Here is a 12,215-nt window from a genome sequence, read left to right on the forward strand (position 1 = left end):
GGTAGGAGGGCCCTTGAAGGGTGCGCGCTCCCGCGGCGGTGCACCCGGTAGGTTTCAGTCAGAGTCACTATGGCGGCCGGCGCTGGCAAGGTAAGCTGAGACGGCCGCGGTGGCTGGGAAGGTAGGACCGGTCGTGGCGTCTGGGCTCCAAACCCCCGGAGCCCGACGGCAGACAGGCTGGCCGAGGTCGTGACTGACCGTGGGGACCGGCGGGGGGCGGGCTGAGGAAGGCTAGGGCTGAGGCGGGCGGGCACCGGCGCCTGACGGCCGTTTGTTTTGATGTTTCCCCCACTAGGTCGGAAAGTTTCCTGCCTCTTCGGGCACATCCTGAGCGTGCCCCACTGGCTGCGAGTGGTGGAGGCTGCGGCGGACCCAGCTCGGGGCCTCCAGGCCTCTCCCCCAACCCCAGGGCCAGCCTCCCTCCCCCACCTCCTCGTCCGCCCGGAGCTGTGGCTGCAGTCCCTGAGATGCGACCCTCGCGGGGGCGACCCTGAAGAGAGGCGGCCCTTGTGCTGAGCAGCGGCCAGGAGCCCAGGCGTCTAGAGACCAACTTCCCACCGGCCGGGACCCCCGAACGTCCCCGGGGTCTCGGGGTCGCGCTTCGCTGGGTCTGCACCAGCCTGCGGAGCCGGATCCCCGCCCTGGTCGCGGGGACGCCCGCCAGGTGCCTGGGAGTCCCGGCCCGGCTGCTTCCTGCGCCCCCGCGCCTCGCGGCGAGGACCCCGGCCACTGCCGCCTCGGCTCGGGCCCCGCTGGGGACCCCGCGCTCCCTCCTGGGGCGGCCTCCGCCGAGCAGGGGCAATGCAGACTGTCCCGCTGGCCGCTTAGACCCCCTGCCACCTCCCGGCCTCTCGCCCCTCGATTCTCTTGGTCCTCTCAGACGGGCAGTGGCTACCCAGAGGCGCTCAGCTACACCTTTCTTGGGCCCGGAGGGACCTTCCTGGCCTCATCGAACCGACCCTTCCTTCATGCTGCAGTGCTGCAACATTTCCGCCACCGAGGGGGGAAAGCGGCGGCGATCCCAAGCTAAACACAAGAATTGGTGTGTGACTCATCTGATTGGATACCTTCAGTCCCGAAACTGTCTTCCAGGAGTTTTCTTGGCCGCAGCTGACCGATGTGTGAGCCTTTTCTTCCCGGGGAAGAAGATGGACTGAAAGCTGCTAGTTGGGGGCTTTTTGTGATAAGGGCGCTGCTGGGTTTTAAAGGAGGTGATGGAGCTGGCGCTGGCTTGTCTTCCACCCAAGTGAAGAGTTGTTGATGCTCACCGGTTATGTTTAGACAATGCGCAGTTTGTTTTAATTTAAGATTTTTGGGGGGATAGGAGTATAGTCTTGTGAAGGGCAGTCCAGATACGGAGGAACTCCTCTTTGTCTCTGGTAGGAGAGACACCTCCAGTCTGTCCTCGATGCCGTCAGCCTTGGCCATCTTCACTTGCCGCCCGAACTCGCATCCGTTTCAGGAGCGTCATGTCTACCTGGACGAGCCCATCAAAATCGGCCGTTCTGTGGCCCGCTGTCGACCAGCGCAGAATAATGCCACCTTTGACTGCAAAGTGCTCTCAAGGAACCATGCGCTCGTCTGGTTTGATCACAAGACGGGCAAGGTAATGTCACCACGTTGTCTAACTGTCTTTACTTTTTGTTTCCTTTTGCCGTCAGTGAAAGATGTAATGTGTGCAACAAGGTCATGGAATCTACTGCCAGGTTCTAGTGGAAATTTAATTGAATGGAAAACAAGAGAAAGTATTGTAATTAAATGCCTTGGGAGGTTGATGGCACCTTGATAAGGTGGTATTTCCCAGTGAAATCCCAAACTCTTAATTCGGTTAGGAAAACTAGATAGTGAAACTTGGCGTCTCCCTTTCAGTCTTTTTAGAAAAGTGAATTTGTAGTTCCTAAAGCAATGTGAGGAATCCATAGCCAGTATTACACAGGGGTTTAGCTGTCTCTCTGGTGAGATGTAGTTTACACGTAGCTGTTAGTTGATTTCAGAACAGGGCCTTTCTAGTAAGGACAATTACTTGTGTAAACTTACTTTTTGAAAGGTTTGATACAGATTTACCCATGAAAAAGTAATTTGCAATAATCAAAGTCGATTTAATTAAACATGAACAATTATTACTTTACATTTTCAAAATTGTGTTTCCAAGCTGGGTGAACATATGCCTATTGCTTTTTGAAAACCACTGTTGGATGTTCCCTACAGCACTTTTCCTCAATTAAACATACTTAACACATACTCACAGAGGTGCTATTTAAAAATCAGTGTTAAGAAAGGAATTTCTTTATTTTCTGAAATTATATCCAATTCTATAAATTATTACATTGTCTAAATGTGATAGGATGAATCCAGTGCTCTTCATTTTAAGAGTAACCATTTTAGCATTTTTATATTAGCACCCTAATTTACTATACATGTAGGCGCTTATATTTTAACAATACAAGAAAAAAATCAAGCAAGGCTCTTTCAATTTTTAAAACTCTTATGTGTGTGGACTATATACTAAAGATATTAATATTATATATATTATAATATACTGTGCTTAATATACTGTGCCTACACCTCAGGTTTTAGATGAGCTACTGAGTCAGTTCCAATTTAAAGTAAGTTATGTAAGGTGAATAGGATTATCTTAGGTTTCACCTCCTGACTTTTTGCCCCCTCTTTCTGAGTTAAATGGTTACGTCTTTTTTTAAAAGAAGAATTTAAATCTTCAAGAGCAGTGTTTTGAAATGACAGAAACCTGAGCCTCACAGGAAAAAGAAAGCATAATTCTTCTGCAGTTATTGAATTATGGAGTTATATAAATTATTTTTTTTAGAAAGGAGAAAAGATTGCCTAAGTGCTCTGTGCTTGCCCAATACTTGTACCTTACTCTGTATGTAGGATGCATCTGAGAAGTTTGTTAGTTTTTCTGTGTAACACCACATGCTGATATACTTGTGGAACAGATCTTTTTTTTTTCTCCCTAGAAGCTAAAGTTTGGGTGCCTCAGAGACTTCATAGATTGATTACCCATCATTCTTTAAAGTGAATATCCATAGAGCTTATCTTTTCTGGCAATCTTTTTAAAACATCAGTTGACTACTAGTGCTTTAATTCAACCAGCATTTACTTTTTTGCTTTTTTGTGTCCCTGGGCAATAGTTAAAGGCCAGCCTAATCAGATAACTGGTTTGCCCATAGTGCATACACTGCAAATGCTCTTTCTTTTCTTTGATCCTGAGGAGACTACGAGTTTTTCTTTTACTTATTTGAGAAATACTTATTACATGAACAGTGCTTCCCATGGCTGTACTAAAATCTTCGCAATAGCTTATTCTGAGATGAGTAACAATGTATGAATAGTGAGTGTTTAGTATGAATTGAGATGACATTAAAATTTTGAACCGAATTTGTTATTTGAAGAATTTATCTTTATAGGATACACTTGGTTTAGTTCTACCGTTTTCACTTTTTTCCCCTCTTGCTTTTTAAACTGGATTCTACCCAGCATATGAATTTAGATGTAACTATAATTATTGATTCTACCCAGCATATTAATTTAGGTGTAACTATAATTATTGATTCTTGTAGCACCCAATCTAATTAAAACAAACGACCGTTCATAGCTTGCCATGTAATCAGATTGTTTTAGGATTAAGTGTTTACAATTTAGGTTTGGTTCCGGCCAGCAGGTTTTTATTGAGCATCTAGTTTGTGCCAGACACTGTGAGACACACTGTTCCAAAGAAAGCCCATAGTTTGACCAAATATCATTTGTCTTCTCCTTGAGAAATTTCCAGTTTGGGGATTTCTGTTATGATTGTCTCATAACAAAAGATTATGATAACTAAATCCCCAGCCTAATATAATTTTCTGGCAATTTCCTTTGTATAACAGAAGAATCCTTCTTATAAGCGTCTCCTTAGGCATTTTTTTTAAACAACTCAGCCTCATTTCTCTCATTTGGGAATAACACTAGTACCTACTATTGTTTTGAGGATTGAAATAATCAAGCAAATCATTTAGCGCTCTGTACTTGGCCCTATTACGGGCTCAGTATTTTGGGGAAAGGGTGTTGGTGAAGAGAGGTAACCATCTAGACAGTTGTTTGCAATTTGTTACAGTGCTGTGGAGTCTTGGGAAAGTAATGAGAAATTATGTTTTTCATGTGATGACTTATGTGGAAGTAATTTTCTTAATTGCAAACAAATGAAGTTGAAAACTTTGTCCAAGTTGGCACTTTATGTAGGAAGTGGAAAATTGGGGTAATATGCCCTTGTTTGACTTTCACTTGGTGGGTGAGTGTTACATTCTGCATTGGCCATTGTGAGAGGCCCATTAAAAGCTGGAAGAAATAATAAATACTTGAATCTTCTGATTATTCAAGTAATACATGTTTATTGTAGAAAATTTGCAAGGTATAGAGCAGCAGTTGGAAGTGTTGGTGACATTTTTTTTTTTTTTTTTTTAAATTCAGTTTTATTGAAATACAGTCACACACCATACAATCATCCATGGTATACAATCAACTGTCCACAGTATGATCACATAGTTATACGTTCATCACTACAATCTATCTCTGAACATTTTCCTTACATCAGAAAGAACCAGAACAAGAATAAAAAATAAAAGTGAAAAAAGAACACCCAAACCATCCCCCCCATCCCACCCCATTTGTCCTTTAGTTTTTTTTTTTTAATCATCATTTTATTGAGATATATTCACATACCACGCAGTCATACAAAACAAAGTGTACTTTCGATTGTTTACAGTACCATTACATAGTTGTACATTCATCACCTAAATCAATCCCTGACACCTTCATTAGCACACACACAAAAATAACAAGAATAATAATTAGAGTGAAAAAGAGCAATTGAAGTAAAAAAGAACACTGGGTGCCTTTGTCTGTTTGTTTCCTTCCCCTACTTTTCTGCACATCCATCCATAAACTAGACAAAGTGGAGTTTGGTCCTTATGGCATTCCCAATCCCACTGTCACCCCTCATAAGCTACATTTTTATACAACTGTCTTCGAGATTCATGGGTTCTGGGTTGTAGTTTAATAGTTTCAGGTATCCACCACCAGCTACCCCAATTCTTTAGAACCTAAAAAAGGTTGTGGTGACATTTTTTAATGTTAAGTTCATGGAATGTGTTATGATAGTTAAACCTGAACATTGGAGGGCAACAGGTTTGCCACAAGGTGGAGTTTAATCATCTTTCCCAAATCATGTTCTCAGGATGTAGCAGTTGGTTATTGCCCTGCTTGGATGCTGCCTCTGTGTATCATCCTTCATTCCCTTATGGATGCCAAGCATTTCAGGTTAGATAATAGAATGGTTATTAATACTTCTGTTGACTTGAGGTACCATGGAACAAGCAAATGTACCCTTATGGTGGTTACACATAAGGATAGTTAGTAGACTGCTACCTTGTAATTTGGATGGCACTATTTAATTTGAGGCTTTGGGGGCAGGTGACAGGCTAGTGGTTGACACCAGGTCTATTTACAGTCTCACTGAAGTCTACTTAGTAGTGGTAGTAATAGTAGTCATAGTCTATATCCAGTCTTACTTTTTTTTACTTAAACTCAATACATATTATTTATTTATTAAAGAAACTAGGTTTCCAGAAAAATAATGCATAAAATACAGAGTTCCCATGTACTGCCCTATTATCGATACCTTGCTTTGCATGGTACATTTGTTACAATTGATGACAGAACATTTTTATAGTTGTACTATTGACTGTAGTCCATGGTTTACTTTAGGGTTCACTGTATTGTACAGTCCTATTGTTTTTTTTTTTTTAATTTTTATTCTAGTAACATATATATAACCTAAACCTTCCCCTTTTAATTACATGCAAATATGTAATTCAGTGCTATTAATTAACATTCACAATGTTATGCTACCATCAGCACCATTCATTACCAAAACTTTTCTATCACCCCAAATAGAAGCTGCACGATTTAAACATTAACTGCCCATTCTTTACCCCCATCTCAGCCTCTGGTCACCTATGTTCTATTTTCTGACTCTGTGAATTTGCTTATTCTAATTATTTCATATCACTGAGATCATACATTTTGTGTATGATTTTTCCTTTTGTGTATGGCTTCTTTCACTCAACACGATGTCTTCAGGGTTCATCCAAGTTTTCACACGTTATCAGAATTGCATTCCTTTTTATGACTGACTAATATCCCATTGTATGAATATGCCACATTTTATTTAGCCATTCAATGGTTGATGGACACTTGGGTTGTTTCCACCTTTTGACATCTGTGAATAATGCCACTCTGAACTTCGGTATACAAATATCTGTTCAAGTCTCTGCTTTCAGTTCTTTTGAGTATATATCTAGAAGTGGGATTGCCAGGCTGCGTTGTAATTCTATACTTAACTTTCTGACGAACCATCAACCTGTTTTCCATAGCGGCTGCACTGTTTTACATTCCCACCATCATATTTTTGAGTGCCTGTTCTATCATGATCTGTTTTAGTGGTTACTCCTTTCAAGGAGCTTTTTTTTTTGGATAGAGAAGGAGACTATGCTAAAGACTATGACTACTATTACTACCACTACTAAGTAGACTTCATTGAGACTGTAAATAGACCTGGTGTCAACCACTAGCCTGGAACAGTTGATTGATATCAGATAGCATTATATAAGTTTGCTAAAGAGAGTGTGATGATGTTTGAATTGAACTTTGAAGTGGGGTGGATAGATAAAAGTTAAGGAAAGTTTTTTTTTTCTTTCTTGGTTGTTTTGAGGGGTTGAGGCTGGAATAAAATAGGCAAAAACATATAATTTGTTTTTTTTCTTTAAATTTTTTGTTTTGAAATAATTTTAAACTCACAGGACAGTTGCAAAAATAATACAAAACCCATTACAGAGAACTCCCAACATACTCACACCTCAGAAACCCAGATTGATCAATTTAAAAATTTTTGCCACACTTGCCGTATCATTCTCTCTATCCATCCATCAATTTATATGTCTGTCTTTCTTTTCTTTATCTGTCTTCTGAACATTTGAGAGTAGGTTGTATACATCAGGCTCCTGGAACACATAATACTTCCACATACATTTCCTAAGAATAAGGGTATTCACTTACATAACCATCTCAAATGCGGTTATCAAATCAAAGAAATTTACCAATAAAATAAATCTTATAGTCTATATTTCAATTTTGCTATATGTCCCAAAAATGTCCTTTTGAGCTTTTTTCCTCTGTTATTAGATCTCATCCATGGTCACATATTGCATTTAATTGTCCTTGTCTCTTTAGTTGCCTTTTTTTTTTTTTTTTAAAGGAACCCAAAATTTATTTATTTATTTAAAATTCAGTTTTATTGAGATATATTCACATACCATACAGTCATCCATGGTGTCCAATCAGTGGTTCACAGTACCATCATATAGTTGTGCATTCATCACCCCAATCAACTTTTGAGCATTTTCCTTACACCAGAAAGAATAAAAATAAGAATAAAAAAAAAAAGTGAAAAAGAACACCCAAATCATTCCCCCATCCTACTCCATTTTTCATTTAGTTTTTGTTCCCATTTTTCTACTCATCCATCCGTGCACTGGATAAAGGGAGTGTGATCCACAAGGTTTTCACAACCACACTGTCACCCCATGTAAGCTACATAGTTAAACAATCGTCTTTAAGAATCAAGGCTACTGGGTTGCAGTTTGATAGTTTCAGGTATTTCCTTCTAGCTATTCAATACACTAAAACCTAAAAAGAGATATCTGTATAGTGCTTAAGAATGCCCACCAGAGTGACCTCTCAACTCCGTTTGAAATCTCTCAGCCAAAAAGCAGATAATTTTAAACGAGTTTGGCATCTTCCAAAAGGTGAGGAAACTGGTTTTGTTGGGTTGGAGAGTATTTTTGGAGAGTAGACAAAGGTGACCATTTATTCTGTGTGATATTGTTTGTTTTTGTTTGTGCCTTGTCTGTTTCCTACTATTTTGTGTAAAGTAGATATTGAGTGAATGAAGCTGAGTAGATAGTGTGGTGCTAGATTGTGGAGTGCCTTGCTTACTAAGCTAAGAACATAGACCCCTGGGTTATGGAAGGCCATGGAGCATTCTGAGCAGAGCACTGATGTATGAAAACCACCATTTAAGAAAGTTATACAAAAACAGTATGTAGGGAAGTCTGGAGCAAGAAAAAATGAGTAACAGTTAGCTTTACTAAAACTTATTGTGTACTGCTATGTTCTGTGCTCTGTTCTAAATGCTTTACATGTGAAATTATTTAATCCTCAAATAACTATTTGAGGTCGGTGCTTATTTTCCCCATAGTAACCTTTGAGGAAATTGAGACACAGAGAGATTAGGTTAACTTGCCCAAGTTCACACAGTTACTGAATGTCTTGTGGAACTGGGATGCAAACCCTGGTATTCTGACTCTTGACTTTAGAACCTAAAGCCACTTTGTCCAAGGCTTTGTAACAGTTTAGATATGGTGTGATTTTGTAAGGGCATAGACCAAGTCGACAGCAGGAACGAAAATGGTTAAATGCTGGAAAATGAAAGAATACAAGTATCGATACATCTAGAGAGCTCTGTGGGCTGGGGATTTTAGGGAAGGTTTCATGGATGAGATGCAAATTGAGCTACACCCCAGGACTTTGGAGAAAGGGCAGAATGTTAAAATCAATAAGGGAAAGGAGTTTTGAGTGGGAGGAGTTTCTCAAGCAGAGGCGTAGAAGAAGTGGGTATATGATATGGCATGTTCCAAGGACATCGTAAGAAAGTCATTGCAAAGGAAGATTCTCCAGAATTTGGCAACTGAGACCAGTTCGTCGTCTTCTTTCACATATCTAAGCACGACTGCAAAGATCCTGGCCTCAACTTTTGGGAAAATGGCAGATCATACATGCATTGATTTTGTATGTGGGTTTTTTTAAACAGATACCTGATTTTTTTGCTGACAGAAGTAGAAAGGTCATTAAGAGCTAGTTTTTGTGAGAAAGTCGTTTACTTGATGCATGTTATGTTTAAGGTGAATTAATGTAGACATGTCCAGAAGACCAAGTTGTATATCCAAAGCACATGGCTCCATATTTATTCTCTTCTATCTTACTTCTCACAGTAGTGGAAATGAAATATTTTATCTGTTATTTCAAGCTGTTAAAAATATGGACAGTGTATACAGTTAAAACATTTTTTCCCCACTTATTTGATTTACTCCTTAGGTTAAATTTCCTCTTCAACTTCTCAGGTTCCTATTCCATTTTCTTATGTAGTATTTATGTTAAAGCTTACTATCTATTCTCTTTGATAGATAGGGGAGAGTGTGTCAGTTTTAAGTGAAAAGATGGTGAGATTAGTTCTTTTTTTTTCTATTTTTTTTATTGTGAGCTTTAACATATATATATAACAGTGATAACTTTCAATGTACAATTTCACAAGTAGTTAGAGAGCAAATCTCAAAGAATGTCATGGGTCACAGTGCTACAACTTCAGCCATTTCCATTATTGTAAAATATAACATACATACAGAAAGGTGTTAAAGATTGGTTCTTAATATATGTAGTTAGTTACTTGATAATTACTTGAATCTAAAAAAAAGTGACATTTGTTGCTGAAATGTTCTAAAGAATCACTCCTTAACTGCCCAGGTTTCTCTCACTGCCACTAGGGTTGTTAAACAATTTACACCCCTGCTCAAAAATCTTGGTTATTGCCCCATTAATTTTTAGCATGATACATAACCAACCCTCCTCAAAATCTGTCTCTCATTTCTTTTTTTTTTCTATCTCTATTCCTTTTCCTTTTCCCCACTCTCTGTGTAGTAGTTGTGTGACAGTGCTCACTGTTCTTGGAACAAGTGCCTTTTTTGCTGTTTTGTCTTCCAGAATGGCCTTTCCCCTTTATCCCTTGAGGCCCAGTTCCAATGTGAAAGTTTTCTCTAACTCCCACTAACTGAAGAATTAATTGCTTCTTCCTCTAAACTCCCATAGAACTTTGTACATAATTCCATTATGGGACATAGACAACGAAATGATTATGATGCAAATGTACTGTTGCCCTGCCAGATGTGAGCTCTTGAGAATAAGAGAATAGGCACTATATATGTGCTTGAATGAGTGAAATGTGAACAATGGAGCAGTCTGTGTTTCTGCAAATCTGAGGAGAGTCAAAGGGGAGACGGTCATACGAGTTAGTTCTCAATTTGAGATCATTGACTCAATTACCAACATGTAGTCTTTGTATAAATCACTATTCAGAATTTGCAACCAAGTGTTTTGAGATAAGAGATCATAGGTAATCTTGTGATTGGTGGTATTAATTTGGAGTTATTGTATATGCATCCATTATCATACAAAATAATTCTTTTTGAAGGGTTTTATAATAATCAGAGTGCTTTCTTATTTCAGATTATCTGTGTAACACTCTTAGGAGGTAGATAGAACCGCTACAGGTTGGTTCCCTTTTTTCCAAAAAGAATTTTATTTTAAGAGATTATTTGCACAGGCTCATCTAGTATAACTATGGAAGTTGGAACCAGAATGTAGGGTTTTTATCCCCCAAAACAATGGCCAATTGCTAAATGTTTATTCTGAACTATCTTATGGACTATAGATTTTTTGAGCAATTATTGCAATGAAAATCTTTTGTTCTCTTGAAAGGTAATCTAAGCTATTGTGTAACTAAATTGCTTGTCATATGACAGACTTTTTTTTTTAAACACATTTTTTATTGTGAAATATAACATATATACAGAAAAGTGATAAATTTCAAAATACAGTTTAACAGCTAGTTATAGAGCAAATTTCAAACTAAAGTATGGGTTACGGTTCTACAATTTCAGGTATTACCTTCTGGCTATTCTAATACACCAGAAATTAAAAAGAGATATCTATATAATGATTCAGTAGTCATAATCATTTGTTAAATCCTAACTTCTCTGTTACAGCTCTTCTCTCCCATTTGATCATTTTCTCAGACTTTAAGGATATTTGGACAGTGAGCATTCTAACTTCATGTTGAAAAGGAGTGTTGACATTATGGGGTAGGGGAATGCAACTGGTTGATGTTCTGAGGGAGACTGTTACCTCTAAGTTTCAGGGCTTATCTGGCATAGGAACAATCTGGAGGTTTTAAGTTTCTGGAAAATAAACTTAATGAGTAAAACTTTCATAGAGTCTTAGATAGAGCCCTGTGTTTTCTTTAGAGTTTTCAGGAATACTGTTGTTTGGGGCTTGACGTACCATGGCAATTTGCAATATCCATATGAAAGACTTTTTTTGTTTGTTTTTAATACAAGTTTCTATATTTTACCCTCACCAACATTTTTACTCCAGCTATGCACAAAGAGTTTGGAGATCAGTGTCCTAATGCAAATGGTAATGTTTACCTTTACAATTTAGAAAGTTGTTTTGAAACATCTATGCAAATAACATTACATAGCAATTGTATATACATAATAATATAGCATCAAACTAAATAAAGTAAAAATTCCAAAAACTAAAAGGAGAAATGTAAAATATCATAATTAGTTTAAGGTACGGTTCACGGCATCTGATGGAACCAACAGATAAAAAAGTAAGGATCGATTTGAACAGCACTGTTTGCCAACCTGATCCATTTGACATTGTACAACACTATATCTGTTCAACAAAACTGCTGTTAATATATTTTTGGTCACATAGACACTGAATATTTACCAAATAGAACATATTCTGTGCCATGATGAAAGAGTCCACAAAGTACAAAAGACTGTAATCATACATAATATGATCTTTGACCTCAGGAATTAAAGAAAAGGGGGGTTATTGAAATTTCTGACTATAAGTGCTCATATGTCTAATTCACCTTATAGTACTATTAGTTTGCTTCCTGTGTTTTTAAACTCTGTTATTTGATGCATAAATGTTTAAGATTTTTATGTCCTCTTAGGTAATTGACTCCTTTACCACTATGAAATGATTATGTCTTAGTAGTAGTGTTTGCTCAGAATTCTACTTTTTCTGTTATTACTATAACCACTCTAGTTTTCTTTTTTTTCATGTTAGCTTGTTTATCTTATCTGTATATTGCTTTTAAACTATCTGTGTCTTTACATTCAGTGTGTTTTCATGAAGATAGCATAGAGTTATGTCTTGCATTTTAATCCTACCATATAATTTCAACATTTAATCATGATGTTTGTTTCTTTCTAATAATAATTATTTTTTATATAATTAAATTTAATTATGTC

At 38.2% G+C, this 12,215-nt stretch overlaps 1 protein-coding gene across 20 annotated transcripts in view; it reads left to right on the forward strand.

Moving 5' to 3' along the window:
• Positions 1-12,215, forward strand: part of LOC119505938 (sarcolemma associated protein) — a 200,834-nt gene continuing 188,619 nt past the window's right edge. For all 20 annotated transcript variants that reach the window (XM_037798929.1, XM_037798947.1, XM_037798930.1 and 17 more), the window contains exons 1-2: positions 1-90; positions 296-1,606. In XM_037798929.1, coding sequence (XP_037654857.1) covers positions 1,409-1,606 — 198 coding nt within the window. In that variant the 5' untranslated portion in view covers positions 1-90; positions 296-1,408. The remainder of the gene's footprint in view (positions 91-295; positions 1,607-12,215) is intronic.

This window comes from Choloepus didactylus, chromosome 1 (genome assembly GCF_015220235.1).
Source record: "Choloepus didactylus isolate mChoDid1 chromosome 1, mChoDid1.pri, whole genome shotgun sequence".
Classification (NCBI taxonomy): Eukaryota; Metazoa; Chordata; class Mammalia; order Pilosa; family Megalonychidae; genus Choloepus; species Choloepus didactylus.